This window comes from Odocoileus virginianus, chromosome 6 (genome assembly GCF_023699985.2).
Source record: "Odocoileus virginianus isolate 20LAN1187 ecotype Illinois chromosome 6, Ovbor_1.2, whole genome shotgun sequence".
Taxonomy (NCBI): domain Eukaryota; kingdom Metazoa; phylum Chordata; class Mammalia; order Artiodactyla; family Cervidae; genus Odocoileus; species Odocoileus virginianus.
Window position 1 is genome coordinate 16,692,091 of NC_069679.1, and position 21,481 is coordinate 16,713,571.

At 40.4% G+C, this 21,481-nt stretch overlaps 1 protein-coding gene and 2 pseudogenes across 1 annotated transcript; 2 read left to right on the forward strand and 1 right to left on the reverse strand.

The window, feature by feature from the left end:
- Positions 1–3,159: 3,159 nt before the first annotated feature.
- On the forward strand, positions 3,160–3,756 carry RNASE11 (ribonuclease A family member 11 (inactive)). Its single transcript, XM_020898365.1, has one exon. The coding sequence runs from the start codon at positions 3,160–3,162 to the stop codon at positions 3,754–3,756; it is 597 nt and encodes a 198-aa protein (XP_020754024.1).
- A 10,900-nt stretch (positions 3,757–14,656) lies between these two features.
- LOC110140090 (V-type proton ATPase subunit e 1 pseudogene) lies at positions 14,657–15,920 on the reverse strand (annotated as a pseudogene).
- A 2,675-nt stretch (positions 15,921–18,595) lies between these two features.
- On the forward strand, positions 18,596–19,657 carry LOC110140092 (inactive ribonuclease-like protein 9; annotated as a pseudogene).
- The last annotated feature ends 1,824 nt before the right edge of the window (positions 19,658–21,481 follow it).

Here is a 21,481-nt window from a genome sequence, read left to right on the forward strand (position 1 = left end):
TAATAGGCAAGTAAGGGCCAGGTTATAGGGTCACTAAATCTGAGCTATGACAGTTTAATCCTGTGAGAGCCAGACACTCATACACTGAGCTAAAGCAGACACAGGCAATGCGTAAGCTTTAGAGGGCCTGGTCTGTTCTTATCTTTTCAGTTGAGAGACTTCAAACTATTCCATTATTTATTTGTACTTAATTCAAGGTCAGATCAACCTATGCTAGTTGGTAACTCTGTCATTGTTAAACATCAAGTTCTAACAGACTGGTGACATTTTTGGAGGAAAGGGTGTGACAATCATTTGTAAAGAACACTTGGCAACCTTGTAAGTAGAGGCTTACCTCTCTGGGGTAGCCCTTTTGCAGCTGAGTTCCATTACTCATTTCTCTGCAAGTGATGAATCTCATGGTCCTTGTTTTTATGAAAGCATGGGTGTCACCAGGGAAGCAGAGCCCCCATTGTCAGAACAGATGCTGAGAGGGACTAGCTGGCCCCTACTGTGTGACAGGTTGGGTCCTGGTAGCAGAATCATTTCCTGGGAAAATGTAGCTGAAATGGGGTTTTGCTTTTTGCTTTTTTGAAATGCTTTAAGCCTATGTTTCTATGTTCTGATTTCTGATTCCTTTTTCTCCCTCTCTCCCTAGGCTTAATTGTCCTTTCTTCCCTTCTCAGTACTTTTCCTTCCCTTTCTCCCCTAACCTCCTTCTTTGTATTTAAAACCAAAATCTTGCAGATAATGCATTCTCATTAAAGTAAGTAATTATCCTTGGAGTATTTTCATTTTCCAAGCATCAAATCCCAATTCAAATGAACTGTGACATTTTAGACATTTGTAGTTTGAAAGGAGTCAGGTGCATATTTTTTAAAATAGGTACCAGCAACCCCAATCAAACCCAAGTGGCTGTGAATTCTTCCCATGTAAAATGTTTTTAGAAAAACTGGGTGTTTCTGTTCTGCTCTTCTTGTTTATTTTTATCCTTGTTGTCTCCTGTTTTCCTATTAGCACCTCACTATTGATGTGAGCTGAAACTCCAGTACTTTGGCCACATCATGCAAAGAGTTGACTCATTGGAAAAAGCCCTGATGCTGGGAGGGATTGGGGGCAGGTGGAGAAGGGGACAACAGAGGATGAGATGGCTGGATGGCATCACCAACTCGATGGACATGGGTTTGAGTAAACTCCGGGAGTTGGTGATGGACAGGGAGGCCTGGCGTGCTGCGATTCATGGGGTCGCAAAGAGTTGGACACGACTGAGCAACTGAACTGAACTGAACTGAACTGATTGGTATGGTGGTAGAGGATATTTAGGAAGCAGTTCAAATCCTTCTTCCCTCCTCCCTTCAACCTGTACCAAGTCTGTGCTCAAGGCACACACATGAAAACATCCACTGAATCCTTAATAATCTATCAATAATCAACCAACCCAATTACTAAGGCTCATGTATTTTTGGTACTGGGTGTTTGCTGTAATTTCACACACAGGACAGAATAGGGTGTACTCACAGGAGAGTGGGTCACACTGATTTGACTGGAACAGGTGTGTATACCAAAATAATGGGTGGTCATCCTTGAGAGGCAGGTTGGGATTAGATCAAATATCATTTTGACCAAGTGGACTCGGAAGATTAGATTACCTTGAAGAGACAATGAGAAATATCTCAATGTTCCTGAAATAGTGTCACTGCAAGTGTGTTTTTAGAAAAGTAGCATATTGAAGGAATTGGAGGGGCAAGGACTAGTGATTAGGAGATAATACAGTAGATACACGTATAAGGGAAGGAGGCTTTTAGAGGTGGGAGAGAAAAAAAGAGGGAAAAAAAGGGGATGGTCATTACAGAGCAAGAGAAAGAATTATTACCCCAAATAAGCATTCCTTCTGGGATTCTCACTGTGAATTTTCCAGCACTGACCTCAAGTAAAGGACTTTCTACAGTAGTCAAACCATGTTATGTTGTTGGCAAACATTGTGAGAAACTAGGACATATATAGTTCATTCTCCCTGTAGAGAATGAAAAGAAGCAGAGGCTATTTTCCAGGCTCAAGAAATTTCTAGACTCCAGGAATTGGTGACGGACAGGGAGGCCTGGCGTGCTGCAATTCATGGGGTCGCAAAGAGTAGGACACGACTGAGCGACTGAACTGAGCTGAACGGAATAAAAAGGAGAAAAACTATACCAACTAACTTCAAAAATTTTAAAAAATGTATAAAATCAAACGCAATGTTATCTATGCTGTAGGGTTTCCAAAACAACAAAAATTACTCTGGGTTGAAGTGGAAATAAACAAAGAAGATTTCACAAGAGAAGAAGCAATGGTACTGCCCAAGGGCACTGGGGTTCTGACAGCCAAGTGGGCACTGCATTCAGTTCTCTGAGCATCACTGGTTCCACTTTGTCTCCTCCTTCTATCGCAGACAATTCTGCCTTCTCCTTCTTGCACCCCCTTCCGTTGTTAGACCTAGTAAGAGGAACTCCCAGGAAATGAATACAATTTCACTTCCTGCCTTGCAACAAGCTGGAATCTTTCTCCACAGGATCAACTTGCCAAAAGAACTGGTAAAGACAGAAATTCCATGACTGAGAATCAGTGGGAAAAGAAATGAGAGATGGGAAAATATCATGGTGGTTTTTTCACGTGCCTGCCATGCACCAGGTACTGTGTGAGGCTGGGGGATCCACAGCAATAGTGAGGAATATGTTAAATGAGATCATTGGGACCCACTGCAGAGATTACAGACTTTACCAGTGAGATTATAGATGGGGTGAAAAGAAAGAGAAATGACTACTTGGTTCTGGGTACTTTAAACGTATTATCTTATATAATTCTCATATTTTCTTTTTTTTCACAAGAGGAAACTGAAGTTAGTTACATGAGGTGGAATAAATTGCTTATTACTGGATAAACAGGGATTTGAAGTTGGATCTTCAGACTACACAGCTGATTGTCTTTTTCCTATCTCATCCTTTCTTTAGTAGATGTAGGTGTCTTAGCTTACATGTAGGAGTCAACCCTGGGAATGTCATAAGGAAAAGACATTTTAATATTTTAATATTAATATTTTAATATTAATTAAAATTAAAATATTTTAATATTTTAATATTTTAAATATTTTCTTCATTTTTATCTTTTAGTTTTTACTGCAGAAGAGTTTGCCCTAGATCTGAGATGGAGATCTTCTTTCTGCTACTACTTGGCCTGGGGGTGATTTTTGCAGGAGTTTCAGAAAGTATAATGGAGATCATTAAAGGAGAATTTTTAGAGAAAGAAGTGCAATATGACATGGCAAAAAGTGACCAGGAAAAACAGACCATTGAGGTATTAATAAATTTGACTGTGTTATATAGAAACACCAGCCTCAGCATGTCCAAAGATGTGTCTTCCTCATTATTGACCTTCAGAAGATTACATGATAGCTTGCCCCCCAAACGCAATACAGGTAATAACAAACATTATTGCAATGACATGACAGTCTGGAGAAAAGTTTCAGAAGCTAATGGGTCATTCAACTTGAGCAATAACTTCATCCATGGCTCCATGGAAGTGGTCGACGGGGTCCCCAAAGCCCCCAGCTGCAAGTGTGGACAAACTTCATGCATAAGCTGCTCTGAGACTCCAGAACTAAGGACCACTACATGCCAGTTCACTGTGGGCAGACAATCCCCCAGTTGCCAACACCATGGTGTTACTTCATTAAAGAAAATTTTGGTAGTGCTGACAAGTCATTCTCTGATGAGCTGGTTAGTTAGTATCTCTAACTTGTAAATCCCACAGAACTTTTCATTATTGGTTATTGCTTTCTATTATCCACATCTATCCTTTCAGCACTATAGGAAACTTAATTATTTATAGCAACTGGAGAAATGAAACAAATTCACAGTTGTAGATAATTCAGTTGAAGGGTATAACTGATGCTGGAGTGTAGATGCATTCTCTTTTTCTCTCTCCCATATACATATATGCATGTACAAACTTTCTCTGAACCAAACTGAATTCCATCCTCACTCAGCTATAAAGCCAAGAAGCAGAGTTTACCCAACTTGACAAAATTAAGGAGAGAAGGCTCCAAACCAGTACAGAATATTGAAAGGTAACTGTACTGCCACTGAGATGATTCAGAGAAATAGTGAATGACAGGGGGATATTATTATCATTGCTTCTCTTCAAAGAAAATGTATGTTGATGCATGCACACAAGTGTGAGTGCCCACCTATGTAGCCATGGGATCTGCCTGCATCTAAAAGATGCCAAAAGAAAAGATCCTTTGGTTTAGCTGTTGCCTTCAGTCAACAGCTCTAGCCCTATTCAATCGCCATTCCTCCATCTTTTCCCCTATTTATTTCACAAGTTGCTACAGAGAGAAAAAAAAGCTTCCATTGTAATTTTTACTCAAGCATAGTCTTGATTTCCAGGGTCCCTGGGAGAGGAATGGCAAGCCATGGGGGGATAAAGGAGGTAGAAAGATGGGAAATAGCAAGTCTATGCCAAGTCTGTTTGTAAATCCTTATGGTTCAACACTCTACATAAAACTGGACAGTTATCTTGTTCATAAACGTGTGTGTATGCATTCTTGATTCCTCATCATACATCCTCCCTCTATCCTGAGACCCTTTTTAATGTCCTAATTTTATTTTAAGGCAAGGAATAGTGACTTTATTCAGAAAGCTGGCAGACTGGGAAGGCAGCAGACTGGTATACACAAAAAAGCATCTTCAATGTCCTAATTTTAAATAAATGCATGTAAATAGAATGTTGTACCTCACTCTCTCTATAAATTTTCCTAATGTTTTTCATATCTGGTACAGAATTCTCATTATACTGAAACTGCAAAACTCTGACAATCAACCAATATGCAACATTAGGGCAGATGTTTTTCTATCTTTTAGCTGAATTTTCCTTGTCAGTATGATAGCTGCTTAAATAAACAATCACTATGGTCTTGGCCAAATACTGATAGTTATGTTATCAGCAATTATTTTTCACTTGGCAGCTGGAGAAGAAACTTATAAAAGTGCCTGGAGTTTGAGATCCTCTTCTCTGTGGGAGGAGAGGTGTAGGTGGCCCTGGAAGGGAGCCATATCACTGGGTTCCATTCTAGAGCTAGTTCCATGTAGCCAGGCTGGAGCTACCACCCACTCACCAAACGTGAGATGGGCTCTGTCTGTAGTGGAGCAGTCTAGTAGGTCTCCCCTTGGCTCAAACTTGGTTCAAATTTGAGTAACTTCTTTCCTACTATAGAGTTCAGCTCTGGGAGGTGGGCATATTAGCCCCAGAGACAATAACTATACTAGCTCTGAGAGAGTTTTTTGGTAATATGTAAGAAAAAGTAAGGCGTCTCTTGTGGCTCAGTGGTAAAGAATCTGCCTGCCAATGCAGGAGACATCAGTTCGATCCCTGGGTTGGGACGGTCCCCTGGAGAAGGAAATGGCAAACTGCTTCAGTATTCTTGTCTGGAGAATCCCATGGACAGAGGAGCCTGGTAGGCTACAGTTCACGAGGTTGCAAAGAATCGGACATGACTTAGTGACTAAACAACAAGAAAAAGTAAATTCAGCCTAGTTCAGAATCTATTACAGATTTCTTCCTTTACCAGGAACTAAGAACAATGACTCGGCAGAACAGATACCACTTTCCAGGTCGGGAGCATTTTCTAAAGGGCCTTAATTAAGACCAAACCTTTCCAGTTCTTGGAAGAAATCAGGAGCTCTTGGTTCCAAGTCTTTGGTGCTTTGATCTCCCAGAATCTACCTAATCATCAAACTATGAAGTCTGAAAGATGTCAAATGTGAAGATGCCATAGACTGTCAGACCTTCCGAGTGCTAGCATTCCTCACCCTCAAAGTCAGTCACCCCTTCAACACGATAGCATCTGAAGATCCCTAATGGTGACAACAGACAGAGGATTTCAGATTCTACAACATTAAGTTTTCATCATGTTCCTTTTCTGCTTCCAAACCACAAGGGCCCCTGCTCCACTCCCACCCCCCGCCCCCTGCCTTTGTCTGTGGAAAAATTATCTTTCACAAAACCAGTCCCTGGTACCAAAAAGGTTGAGACTGCTGATGTAGATGATGATTTGTTTAAGGAATAGCCACAGAGAAAGGGGAGCAAAAGCCCATGCGCCCAAACAATTGTGTGAGGCAGAGTTATTTGGCAACCTGGATTGTTCAACTTGGGTCTGATATATGAGAGAAAAATCCACTGTACTTTGAGATTCCATTCCATCCTCTTAGCTTTACCCTAACACATTTTAAAACTTAAGGAACTGATATTAAATACAAATCCCTGGGCCTCAATGCAGAACAATTGAGTTCTGTATATTAGAGATAAGATTGGAGTTGCTCTGATGACTTTGAGTGTGGGACCTCATGGGCGAGTTTGAGTAGACCGTGGGGCTTGTCTTGCATAAGGTCAGAGAGCAGGGCCAGGTAAGCTGGCAGAGCCCTGGGCATGTGAGAGCTGCAGGCTATGCTGCTGGCGTGTTCTCTCCTTGTCTCCCCAGCTCAGGCTGTTCCAAGAATCCTGTGTTCTTCGTGATAGGACTGTGGGCTGAGCTCTTTGTCCTGCCACATTCACTGCCCTTTCTGAGAGCTCTGCTGGGCACGGGAGGCAGAGTCTGTCAGTGGAAGTATTGGGGGAGCAAAGTTGGGAAAATGGGCTCCAAAACACACCTCCACAAAGAGTAATGACTCTTACTTCTACCTTTCATCTTCTGTCCCTTCCTCACCTACCTTTCATGTTTTCTTCTGTTGATCAGATTGTGACCTCAACTTTCCTTCTCCCTTTTATGCCCTGTGTGTCTTCTGCTTATCTGGCTGCCAGGCTTTGCATCACTTAACTCTCTGTTTTCTTCTGTGTGTGTCTTGTATTCAAAGTCACTGTTCAGATAGAGAGTGACGAGTTGGACAGATTTCTAGAGCCAGGCCAATATTCAATCTGGCCTGGCTTTAACCCCAGTGGAGCAACCTGTTCATCCAAAGCTCATGGAACACATAGCCCTGAGTTGCCCAGGTGGAAAAGGACAAGAACAGTGCGGATTGCTGAACTCCCTCTGGGAACACATCCAGCCCTTTGAGAGGAGTGCCTCTGAATTGCTCCCAGGCCTGCTTTGGAGCAGGCCTCTCTTGTCTTCCTTTAGAAAATTCTGAAATTGCTCAGCTGTCTTTATAAAAACCATATTCATTGTTAACATTTTTATGAGTTGCTTCCTTTGGGGCCTATTTACCAGGCACTATGATAACAGCTGACTCATTTGAAAAGACCATGATGCTGGGAAAGATTGAGGGCAGGAGGAGAAGGGGACAACAGAGGATGAGATGGTTGGATGGCATCACCGGCTCAATGGACATGAGTTTGGGTAAACTCCAGGAGGTGGTGATGGACAGGGAGGCCTGGCGAGCTGCAGTCCATGAGATCGCAAAGAGTTAGACACGGCTGAGCGACTGAACTGAACTGAACTGATGATAATAGCGGGGCTTCCCAGGTGGCTCAGTGGTGGAGAATATACATGTCAATACAGGAGACACAGGAGATGCAGTTTCAATCCCTGGGTGAGGAAGATCTCCTAGAGGAGAAAAGAGCAACCCACTCCAGTATTCTTGCCTGGGAAATCCCATGGACAGAGGAGTCGGACAGGCTATAGTTCATGGGGTTTGCAGAGTCAGACACAACTGAGCACACACACATGATAACGGCTGTGAACATCTCTTAATGTGTGGCAAATTACATTGATGTAAATTTAATCACAGTTCAAAAATACATTCATTGTATTTTTTTTATTTTCTAGTTTTAGTCTCCAAGTCAGGCAGTCACCTGTAAATTATAAAAGTGAAGGTATGTTCATGTAGGCCTAGAGTGGCTGAGTAGACCTTTGGACCCAGTGGGGAGAAATGTGATGACATTATTTGAGATGGCCTGTTATGGAAGCACAGTAATAATAGAATGGTTAATGAGTAAAATGTATTTACAGGCAAGCAATTGAGAAACATTCATACGTAAGGCATTATACCAGCTACTGTGGGAAAAAGGCATAATGAAAGAAATGTGTACCTGGATACAGGCTAATAAGATGGTACCTTAAGAGAGGAACCTATCTCTGTTGCTTGAAGTGATCAATGCAGGCACTTGTGAAAAAAGACTTAAAATCTTGAACTTGTTGGACAATCCATTAAAATAGCTAAAAAATGAATAAAGAGAAAACAGTACTAGGAGTGGGAAGAAACATATGAAAAGAGTGGGTGGAAATATAGTTGTAGATAGATGAATGCTAGAATAAATAACTTGAATGATTTTTTTTCCTCCTAAGATTGCAGAAGGCCGAACGGCTCTCAAAGATATCCAGGTCCTAATCTATAAAGCTGGTGAACAGGGCTTCCCTGGTGGCTCAGTGGTAAAGAATCCACCTGCCAATGCAGGAGACAAGGGTTTGATCCCTGATCTGGGATGATCCCACATGCCAGGGAACGACTAAGCCTGAGGGCTGCAACTAGTAAGCCCGTGCTGCACAGCCTGAGAACCACAACTGCTGAGGCCTCATGACGTAACTACTGAAGCCTGTGTACCCTAGAGCCTGTGCTCAGCAACAAAAGAAGCCACTGCAATGAGAAGCCTGAGCACTGCAGCTAGAGAGTAGTCCCCACTAGCTGCCCACACAGCAACAAAGACCCAGTACAACCAATAAATAAATAAATAAAAATTATTAAAAAATAGAAATTGTCTCTGAAGTGTTGGGCACTAACCCCATTCATGAGGGCTCCATCCTCATGTCCTAATCACTTGCCTAAAGCCCCATCTCCCAATGCCGCTATATTAGGAATTAGGATTTCAACATATGAATGGGGAGTTACATAAAGATTTAAGTTGTTTAGATCTCTTTTTTCTGTATCCCTTTCAGTGAGGTTTTGTCATACAGTCAGATTTGAAATGTGGTCAGATTCACGCTATAAAAATTCATGTGCAGGTTTTTATGTGAACGTAACTTTTCAGGTCAGTTGGGTAAATACCCAGAAGCATGAATGCTAGGTTGTATGGTGGATCTCTGTTTAGCTTTGGAAGAAACTGTCAAACCATCTTCCATCTGTCAGTTCAGTTCAGTCGCTCAGTTGTGTCCAACTCTTTGCGACACCATGAATAGCAGCACGCCAGGCCTCCCTGTCCATAACCAACTCCCAGAGTTTACTCAAACTCATGCCCATCAAGTCGGTGATGCCATCCAGCCATCTCATCTTCTGTCGTCCCCTTCTCCTCCTGCCCCCAATCCTTCCCAGCATCAGGGTCTTTTCCAATGAGTCAACTCTTCACATGAGGTGGCCAAGGTACTGGAGTTTCAGCTTCAGCATCAGTCCTTCCAATGAACACCCAGGACTGATCTCCTTTAGGATGGACTGGTTGGACCTCCTTGCAGTCCAAGGGACTCTCAACAGTCTTCTCCAACACCACAGTTCAAAAGCATCAATTTTTCAGTGCTCAGCTTTCTTCACAGTCCAACTCTCACATCCATACATGACCACTGGAAAAACCATAGCCTTAACTACATGGACCTTTGTTGGCAAAGTAATGTCTCTGCTTTTTAATATGCTATCTAGGTTGGTCATAACTTTCCTTCCAAGGAGTAAGCATCTTTTAATTTCATGGCTGCAATCACCATCTGGAATGATTTTGGAGCCTCCCAAAAATAAAGTCTGACACTGTTTCCACTGTCTCCCCATCTATTTCCCATGAAGTGATGGACCAGATGCCATGATCTTAGTTTCCTGAATGTTGAGTTTTAAGTCAAATTTTTCCTCTCCTCTTTCACTTTCATCAAGAGGCTTTTTAGTTCCTCTTCACTTTCTGCCATAAGGGTGGTGTCACCTGCATATCTGAGGTTATTGCTATTTCTCCCGGCAATCTTGATTCCAGCCCAGTGTTTCTCATAATGTACTCTGCATATAAGTTAAATAAGCAGGGTGACAATATACAGCCTTGACGTACTCCTTTTCCTATTTGGAACCAGTCTGTTGTTCCATGTCCAGTTCTAACTCTTGCTTCCTGACCTGCATATAGGTTTCTCAAGAGGCAGGTCAGGTGGTCTGGTATTCCCATCTCTGGAAGAATTTTCCACAGTTTATTGTGATCCACACAGTCAAAGGCTTTGGCATAGTTAATAAAGCAGAAATAGATGTTTGTCTGGAACTCTCTTGCTTTTTCAATGATCCAGGGGGTGTTGGCAATTTGATCTCTGGTTCCTCTGCCTTTTCTAAAACCAGCTTGAACATGTGGAAATTCACGGTTCACGTAATGCTGGAGCTTGGCTTGGAGAATTTTGAACATTACTTTACTAGTGTGTGCTGCTGTTGCTGCTAAGTCGCTTCAGTTGTATCCGACTCTGTGTGACCCCATAGACGGCACCCCACCAGGTTCTGCCTGGGATTCTCCAGGCAAGAACACTGGAGTGAATTGCCATTTCCTTAGTCAATGCATGAAAGTGAAAAGTGAAAGTGAAGTCTCTCTGTCGTGTCTGACTCTTCGCGACCCCATGGACTGCAGCCTACCAGGCTCCTCTGCCCATGGGATTTTCCAGGCAAGAGTACTGGAGTGGGTTGCCATTGTGTGAGATGAGTGAAATTGTGCGGTAGTTTGAGCATTCTTTGGGATTGCCTTTCTTTGGGATTGGAATGAAAACTGACCTTTTCCTGCTCTGTGGCCACTGCTGAGTTTTCCAAATTTGCTGGCATATTGAGTGCAGCACTTTCACAGCATCATCTTTTAGGATTTGAAATAGTTCAACTGGAATTCCATCACCTCCACTAGCTTTGTTCGTAGTGATGCTTTCATTATTTTGCATTCCTACTAGAAATGTCCTAATTGTTCCACATCTTCACTTGTATCCCTTGAACTTTGACATCTCTTCTCATTATTCAGAAATATAGTGTTCAATAGTGAGAAAATGAAGTAGTGAATGCATACACTGGATGTAATACACTCTGTTTTAATCTTTTTTTTTTTCAGTTTGTTTCCATAATCAAACAGTAATATTCATTGAAGGGCCAGGACCTGGCAAAGCCTCTCTTTTTCTTTCTCCCCAAGGAAAAAGGATTAGGTAGTCACCCCTTTGAGAGTAAAGGATTTCCATTCCCTACTTTACTTTTTAACATATCTATGAGACTTTTGAATTATGTGCCATGTTGACACCCAATTGACATCTACACATAATTTATATAACTTTCATAGTCGTTCCAAATATATAGTCATCTGAGACATATGCTAATTCCTTTTATGATATATTTAAAGCTTATTTTTATTGAGTTTAAATTATAAAGCAATGCATGTTCACTGTAAAAATTTCAAAGCAGGAGAAAGTAAATGTCTGGTTTCACTCTCACATCTACTCTGGTGTCTAATTTTAAAATAGTCATTCTGGTTACTGCTCATGTCATTGAGCTTTTAAACATTTTGAAAATAGCTCCTGGAGATAATCAGGTCAATATGTTTATTGTGTATAATCATAGGCCTTTTCTTCCACATATGCATAGATTGGTGTACTCTCAGATAGATTTTTTTAAGCATAAATTGGATCATATTATACATTTTTAATTCTGAGACTTGTTTTTCCCATAAAAATATGTCCTGGTGCTCTTTCTACATCAATGGGAAGATCTATTCATTCACTGCTTTAAATTTATCATTTAAAAAATAATTTTAAGTCATAGGAAGCTGAATGATTGTACACAATCCCAGGTCCCTTTCATCCCAGCTTCCCTCAGTGGTAGCATGCTATGTAACTACAGTGCAATATCAAATAACAATACTGTTAACTAAACCGTAGGCCTCATTCAGATGTCATCAGTTTTTACATGCAATCAGTGTGAGTTTTAAGCAGCTTTTTGACTCTTCTCCTTCACTCTTATCAAGAGGTTCTTTCGTTCCTCTCCGCTTTCTGCTGCTAGAGTGGTATCATCTGCCTATCTGAGATTGTTCACATTTCTGCAGTCTTGATTCCAGCTTGTAACTCACCCAGCCCGGCATTTCACATGATGTATTCTACATATAAGTTAAATAAAAGGGTGATAATATACAGCCTTGTCATACTCCTTTTTCAATTTTGAGCCAGTCAGTTGTTCCATATAAGGTTCCACGTAAGGGTCTAAACTAAGATCATGGCATCTGGTCCCATTACTCCATGGCAAACAGAAGGGGGAAAAGTGGAAGCAGTGACAGATTTTCTCTTCCTGGGCTCAAAAATCACTGCAGATGGTGACTGCAACCACAAAATTAGAAGATGCTTGCTTCTTGGAAGAAAGGCTATGACAAACCTAGACATTGAATTAAAAAGCAAAAACATCACTTTGCTGACAATCGTCCATATAGTCAAAGCTAGGATTTTTCCAGTAGTCATGTACAGATGTGAAAGTTGGATCATAAAGAAGGCTCAGTCCAAAAGAACTGATGCTTTCAAACTGTGGTGCTAAGAAGACTCTTGAGAGTTCCTTGGACTGCAAGGATATCAAACCAGTCAATCCTAGAGGAAATCAACCCTGAATACTCATTGGAAGGACTGATGCTGAAGTTGAAGCTCCAGTACTTTGACCACCTGATACAAAGAGCTGACTCATTGGAAAAGACCCTGATGCTGAGAATGACTGAAGGCAAGAGAAGAGGGCGGCAGAAGATGAGATGGATGGATGGCTTCACTGATTCAATGGACATGAACTTGGCAAACTCTGGGAGATGGTGAAGGACAGGGAAACCTGGTGTGCTGTAGTTCATGGGGTCACAAAGAGTCAGACATGACTGAGCCTTGAAAGACAGATGTGTGAGTGTGGGTGTAGTTACATGTAATTTTATCTTGTATATAGATTCATGTAATCACTATGATAGTCAAAATACAGAACTGTTCCCTTACCACCAAGGAACTCTTCCACCCTTGGTAACTACAGATTTGTTCTCCATATCTATGATTCTTTAATTTTGAGGTAAAGGAATGCATATAGTGTGTAGCCTTTCTGTTTATGTTTTTAGGTTAAATATTTTATTTTGGGATTATTATATATTTACATGCAAATGTAATAAATAATCAAGAGTAATCTATGTACTGTTTACCTGCTTCTCCAATGACAATATTATGTAAAACTGTAGTACTATATCAAAATTGGGATATTGACATTAACACAGTCAAGCTACAGAACATTTCTGTCACTGCAAATGTCCCTCATGATCTCCTTTTATAAGCACATTACACCTCCCCTCACCCTGGCAGCACACACACACACATTCACATGTATTTTTCCCAGCTTTGTTGGGATATAATTGACATAAAATGTTGTGTGGCTTTAAGGTACATTTAAGGTCCCTGAATATCTTTTCATGGCTTGTTAACTTTTTTCTTTTTAGTACAGAATAATATTCCATTTTCTGGATGTACTACAGTTTATTTATCCATTCATCTATTGAAGAACATCTTGATTGCTTCCAAGTTTTGGCAATTGTGACTGAAACTGCTATAAATATCTGCATGCATATTTTTAAGTAGATATCCATTTTCATCTCCATTGGGCAAATACCACTGAGTACAACTGCTGGATCATATAATAAGTATGTTTAGTTTTGTAGGAAATGTGAAACGTCTTCTAAAATCATTGCCATTTTCCATTCCTTCTGGCTGCTCCTTTTCTTCTAAGGGATTCTTTCCCACAATAGTAGATATAATGGTTATCTGAACTAAATCCACCCATTCCCATCCATTTTAACTCACTGATTCCTAGAATGTTGATGTTCATCCCTGCCACCTGTACGTTTTCTTTGGAAAAATGTCTATTTAGGCCTTCTGCCCCTTTTTTAATTGGGCTGTTTTTTTTGTATTGAGTTATATGAGTTCCTTATACATTTTGGATATTAATCCCTTACCAGAAATATCATTTACAAATACCTTCTCCCATTTAATAGATTGTCTTTTCATTTTGTTGACAGTTTCCTTCACAGTTCAAAAACTTCAAAGTTCAGCCCCATTTGTTAACTTTTGAAATTTTTTTGGATCAGTCTCTTCAGACAAGAGAATCAATAGCAATGACAAACCTAGACAGTGTCTTGCAGAGACATCACTTCATCAACAAATGTCCATATAGTCAAAGCTCTGGTTTTTCCAGAAGTCGTGTACAGATGTGAGAGTTGGACCATAAAGAAGGCTGAGTGCTAAAGAACTGATGCTTTTTTCCCCCCGTAGAAAGCAGAAAAATAATTTATTCCAAAAAATGGCAGAAATACGAAATTTATCCTGAAATTCATTCATACTTTGGTATAATAAACTTTGCTATAAGTTTGTGGGACACCTACTGACTGCCCCACTGGAGACTTATAATCATGTAACAGTTTTTAAGCATTTTGCTGATTCTCGTATTGTGAGCAGGCAGGAGCCATCTTTAAATCCACAGAATTCCAAGGAGAGAGTAATGTTATTTCTCAGAAGAACAGCACTTTCGATCTCAGAAGAGTATACATAAATATTTTACAGAGGCAGCATAGTTTAGATTAAACAGGCACATCGTTCATCAAAGTGTAAAAAGGGTGACAGGAAAAAATTACTGTATTGTAGATTATGATATTCAAATGTGGGTGAAAATTTAAGGCAGCTGATGGCCACAGTGGGCGAGTCAAGGGTTGTGGTCTGGGTATGGAGGTGTTTTTTCATCTAGATGAGTTCTCTCCATGATCTCAATGACTCAGTACCGGTGAGCAAGCCAATTCCCCAAGGCCAATGATACTTGAGGTACCAGAGTGTTTCATTTTCAACTGTGGTCCAAAGAGAGGGTTGAGTTGGGCCTGAATTGCAATCAGCCAAAAGAGATAGCAGCAAACGGAACAGGTCACCAACATAGCGATAACAGCTCCCCGGTTGGGATCCTTAGGGATGAACCAGAGCATCTGGAAAGCCAATGATGCCCCAAAACACACTCATCATGGTAAGAGACACAGTGAGGCCAGTATATGCCGTGGTCGCTGTGGAAGGTGCCAGCCCTGCCAAGGTACTCACTTTAATCCCATCCTGAACTGATGCTTTTGAACTGTTGTGCTAGGGAAGGCTCTTGAAGAGTCCCTTGGGCTGCAAGGAGAACAAGCCAGTAAATTCTATAGGAAATCAACCTTGAATATTTATTGGGAGGACAGATGCTGAAGCTGAAGCACCAATATTTTGGACACCTGATGTGAAGAGCTGACTCACTGGAAAAGACCCTGATGCTGAGAAACATTGAAGGCAAAAGGAGAAGGGGGCAGCAGAAGATGAGATGGTTAGATAGCATCACTGACTCAGTGGACATGAGTTTGAGCAGCGGGGAGCAGCACTGGAGCAGGAGATAGAACAGGAGCCCCATGTGTGTTGGAAGGCATGCCAGATAGGTCCTGGCAGGCTGGTCAGAATACTAGGCAGTTAGTTATCAGTTTGGTGTCTCTGCACTGGGACTGAAAACAAGAACGTCTTTGTTCTGACTCTTTTTTTAAAAACATTTCTTTACTTAATTATTTAGCTGCACTGGATCTTAGTTGCTGCACGCAGGACCTTCGATCTTCATAGCAGCATTCAGAATCTTTGAACATTCAGAATCTTTGAACATTGCAAGCTCAGAGTCTTAGCTACTGGATCACCAGGGAAGACTCTTTGTTCTCACTCTTCAATAGCGGAAACTCAGTTTCTTAGCAGAGGACCAAGTCCCACTGGTTTTCAAACCAGCTAAAGGGGTTCATCTTTTCAGTGTCAGGCCCCAGTGCTAGGCTGTGTAATATATGACTCATTCTGTCCCTCCTCTGAGAGGATCTTCAAGTTTGTGATATCTCCTTCCTAGTCTGTGTCACTTACAGGTCTTGACGAGATTTGGTGCTGAAAGCTCAGCTTCTGTCTGCACCAGTGCCAAATCAAATCTCAGAGACAGTTTTGGTTGCCCTTTGGATAGCTTCATTACTTTGCCAGGCAAAGGGGAACACAGCTCCTGGCTTGAGAAACTATGTGTCCCCACCCAGGAAGAGTTGATGAAGAGTTTTATAACAACAGTCCTCAAGGATGGGGTTGCTGACAAGATTAGGGTGTGTGCAGGTCTCAGGGGGTTGGGTCTTTTAATCTTGATGAGTTTCTCAAGTCTTCAGGCATTTTCTTGGCTGCTTTTACCTTGATAACAATTTCTTTCAGATAATTTTTAGCAGAAAGAGAAACTGTGATAATGTCAAGCAATATTGACATAAAAAAAGACTAAATTTTCTGTTTTAGGACAAATTCAGGTGATGCGATTTTCCTAATTACGTATAAAAGAAAGAAGACACACAAATAAGAACTGAGGTAAATGCTGCCACTGTTGAGCTGGATTTTTGATGCAGATATATTGAGTTTATAGAAGAAATTTGTACTTTCCTTGTATTTAAGTTTGGAAAGTAATTTCGTATTATACATATTTAAGAATTGTTTTCTAAGCTAATGTTGGTTTTCAAAATTCAATTTTGGTGGTTTCTGCCATTAGAAAATATTGTTATGCAATATGTTTCAGTAAGATTTTCTGTGTACTCATGTATATGGGTATGTAATTCAGTCTATGTGTGTGTAAGGAAGTCTTTCATTCTTTATCTTTAATTTCTTTATTCTTATATGCCTGTTTTGTGTAACAAAGACATTCCTTACTAATTCCAAAATTATGAAAAATACCATAACATAATTGCATTAGTATCTTTAGTATTGTTTTCTAAATATTACTTTGATCTCTAGTCCACTATATATTGAGGAGTGAGTTTTTGTGTGTGTTTGTGTGTACGTGTGTGTGTGGTATATGGAATGAACACTGGAACCTGTGTTACTTTTTCTTGATATACAACACTTGTCTCACCGGATGTATTTTCCTTTTCTCAAGAAAATATGATATCCTCTATCCTAACATATTTGATACTTTCATATTCCTGCTATTCCTAATCTGTCAAGGAGCAAATTATAAAATCAAAACAAACCAGTGGCAATATCTTGGTCTGTACCTTATAAACTCACTTTGACACGATAGAGGAAAAAAATCTTTAAAATATTTTTCAGAATCATACAGTGAGCAACTAGGCAAGGCATGAGTGAGTATAGATTTGCAGGAAAATGCAATCAATTGAGAGATTTTTTTCATCTAAGACCTGGTTTTGATTCCATTTTGCTAAATAAGATGTTGAAATTACTCTGCATTTGTGCTCTGAAGGTTGATTTTCAGTTACTGGAGGCTTCTTATTTTGTGTCTGTCCATTCTGTGTACCTCTGCAAACTCAGATACTCAAGTCTTCACAGTGACCCTAAGGGGAAGACATGTGCTGAATTATGAGTCATGAGAATGACATTTCCTTCTAGGTTTTCTCAAACTAATCCCGTTTTCACTTTGGTTATAGATATGAAGGTCTGAAGCATAAATATTGCCTCCTTATGTTTGTGAAAAGTAAATTTAAAGCTGCCGAAGTTGCGATTTTTCTTCCTGAACTGAATGGAGAGATACTCTGGGATTTACTCACAAAAGTATGTCTGATTATAAGGATTGAGTGTTTGGACTGTCTTTGCTCAACCACTTAAACTAAGGAACTGATGTTTCCTGATGCTGATAAAGGATGGGAGTTTACTAATATAAAAATGTGGCATTCTGAGAAATTGGCGCTTGATATTGGATAACACCCAAACCAGCTCTTAAAGATACATGTCTTCAATGACACTTCCTCAGAATTATTTATTTTAACTTTGAGAATTTGACAACTTTCAAGACCACAATTAAAAATTAACCCTTCAGAAATAGTAGTTGAATAAGGTTTTGTTTAGGGCTCCCCCTCCTTCACCATATAATCTTTATTTTCATTATTTGGGACCAGGTTGCAGATTTTGATTTTTCCTTGACTTTTTCAAATGAGCATTTGCTGCTTTTGTATTTGTATCCATTCCTTTGTGGAGAAGGCAATGGCAACCCACTCCAGTACCCTTGCCTGGAAAATCCCACGGACGAAGGAGCCTGGTAGGCTGCAGTCCATGGGGTCGCTAGGAGTCAGATGCAATTGAGGAAACTTCACTTTCACTTTTCACTTTCATGCGTTGGAGAAGGAAATGGCAACCCACTCCAATGTTCTTGCCTGGAGAATCCCAGGGACAGAGGAGCCTGGTGGGCTGCCGTCTAAGGGATCACACAGAGTCCGACACGACTGAAGTGACTTAGCAGCAGCAGCACAGTGGAGTGAATAGACGTGGAGACACACACAGAGGAAAGGAAGGTCATGACTGTGCAATCTCTGATGATGAGATTTATATCTTCATAAGGGCACACAGGTGGGGAAGAATTTAGGAGTAGAAAACCTGAGAAGAAACCATGAAGTCTAACTTAAAAAAAAAAACAAAAAAGATGGGAAAAACACTCACAAGGTCAGTAATGCACCTTAGTGGAAGAGCTCTTCTGAGCAAGAAGAGGATGCAGAGGAGACCACAACATGGACCCACAATTCCAGGCAATGAGGTGATGGTAAGGGTATGGACACCAATCCACACAGCATTTGGTGCTCATGTGACATGATGGGTCTTGTTTGATCCCTTGTAAGGGCATTGATGGTCAGAAATGAACAAGAGGAAGAAGTCATAAGATCAAGAATGGTCCTCAGAAGAGCAGGATTTTGGTGAGGGAAGTGGGGATCAAGTCCACCTCTTTTCGGCACAAGTTCTTAATTCCAGGAAGAGAACAGATGCATTTACTTCAAAAGGAGGGAGCACATGGGCCTCCTCTCTGCCTCTCACCCCGCTGCCCTCTCCACTGCTTGTCCTTCTTTACCCTTCCCTCCTGGCCTTCATCTTCCTCTTGCTGTCTTCCTCAGTTCTTCCTTGTTACCTTCTCTCTCTCTCTCCTCACCTTTTTTCCCTCTCTCCCCCTTTCTCCTTTACTCTCCTTCTTCCTTCACCTTTCCTTCTCTTACCTACAGTCTTCTAGACTGATGTCCTCTAAGGTCACTTTTATTTTACAGGTATTAAAATAGATTTTGAGTTGTCAATTTTAAAGCAGTCAAAAGTCTTAGAGCTCAGAACAGCTAGAGGTAGTAAAAATGGGTCCTGCGCAGTGACAGAAGGCACAGCCTCACAGCGGACATAACTCCTTCTCTCTTGTGTTCCCTTCAGGGAAACATGGGGGCTCTGATCAACATGCAGCCCCTGTTTCTGCTCTTCCTGCTGCTGAAGCCACTGCAGTTCATGAGGATATATGATGAATCTTTATCAGACGAACAACGAGAAAGATTAGAAAACTTTTTTATACTTATACGCTACAGGGCTTATGAGACCACTTGCCAAAGAAACATTCAAATCTCATGTCATTATTGATTCTGAAAGAACCATTAACTGATCCAGGCCACTATAATGACGAAATGAGATGGAATGTGTTCACAATAGACTTCATTGTGTTAAAGAGCATTTCTTCCTCCAAGCATCACATGAGGACATCCAACCGATCTGTCACAACACATTTGTGCAGTGTAGCAGTGGAATTAGGAAATGTCACAGGAGCTGGAATGTAATAACCAGAGTGCATTGTGTTTTAACAAGTGGGATCATGATGTCATTTTGTGAATACACAGGGAGGGATGGGTCTTTATCACTTGTCAATGGAGAAATTATGTTGGAGGAATTATTCCTGATTCTGTAATTGATATTATTAAAATGTAAAGTGTCATCTACCAAGATAGTATCCTCTCCCTACAGTTCTAGAAATATATTCTTGAAGATGTTAAAGCAAGAAGATAGAATCTTATCCTTACTGATCCTTACAAGTCAAACTTGAGAATGGAAATTTTGATCCCATTCACTTTCATCATTCACTGCCTGCCTTTTTTCTCCTTAGACCAGGCAAAGTGGGCTGGATTAAAAGATAGTGCTCTGAGATGTGGTTTTAAACAGGTCACAGAGTTTAGCACATTTTGAATGTGATTTGAGGATGAATACCTGCAGGGAAAAGATAAACAGCACCAAGAGGAATTGGAAATGATTGCTGAGGTATGCTCCAAAGTTGTATTCATGTGAATTGTGGTTCAATAGAAATAATAAAGTGCATTGACATAGTGAAGTGTCTCTGGTATGCTTATGTGGAGTTTCTGGGTTTGGACTGATCTTTCTCTGTGACACAGTTTGAAACAAGAAGAATTGGGAGACACCTGAGAAATTGTGAAATTCTTCCTCCTAGTGCTACATTTGTAAAATTTCCACTTGTTTTCTTCTTTCTATACAACACAATATTCATGGAAACAGGATAGGATAGATTCTAACAAGAGCCATGTTAACATAAATACCTAAATATTCAGAATAGCAAACTCCCCAAAGTACTCTTACTGTCCAGTGCTACTTTCGTGGATTCCCACATTTTGTTTTAGCTTAGACATCACTGTTCACAAAACTACACACAATTCCTCACTTTCTGGCATAGTCACATTTATTCACTATTTCTTCTCCTCAGTTTCCTGTCACTGTGGCTTCATCTGAGAATATTCCACTTCCAAAAGAGACTGGAGATCCAGTGTGAGAAAAGAAATCAATCTGTCCTGTTTCAGTAATAACTTCTCTCTCTTTGTAAAACTCTTTATTATCTTTTTATCATTATTCTCTATAACTTACTGAAAATGGGACAAGGCATAGTGAGGAGAGATGGAGTGCCTGTCTCTCTTGCATGTTTCATTACAGTCCAATCTGCATGTATCTTCCATTCCCTATCCTTATCTTCAGACTCAGAGCTAATGTCCTCATTTATCAGTAAGGACCCAGAGCCTAGGGCCCAAGGCTACCAGACCCCATTCAGTGACTAAGTAAAGGACACCAGAAAATCAAGTCTCTTGATACAACTTTTCACATGGAAACTCAAGACTTTTGATTGTAATGTCTAGTGAATGAGGACCCCACCACCCTTTTGAGAATCACCATGACATCCTCTAGAAGTCAACCTTCTAGACATCAGCTGAAGAAGTTCTCCACATAGTCTAGCTTAGGTATGTGCTGTGGACTATCTCATCTAGGCCATATTCACCTCAAAATCTTGGGGTTCTGCAACATACAACATTCTACAACATACAAGAAATATATTTTTGAGAATATGGTGTAGTAACTAGTTATAGTAGTAACTAGGCAAGAAACCATCAAAATATATCTCTTTTTCTCAAGATGAAAGATCAGATCTTTACACATTCTATAATTAGAGCCATGGAAGTAGAACAATGATTATTTACACAGATTGTTCCTTTTATCTATTATAACAGATTATTCTTATTGCATAAGAAACCAGATCTTGGCCCTGACCTACTAGATTTTCTAAGATAGGTATAAACAGTAATTTGCAGCTTTATGCATATTAAGATTGCAATAGATTATTGTCCTCTGCCCATTAGCAGTCTCTCCTTGATAAAACCACACTAATAAAGTGAACATTATCCTTTCCTTAATTCCCGTGACAATTTATTTTTTGTTAAGAGCCCCTTGAGATAATGCACATTAATTTTACTTAAC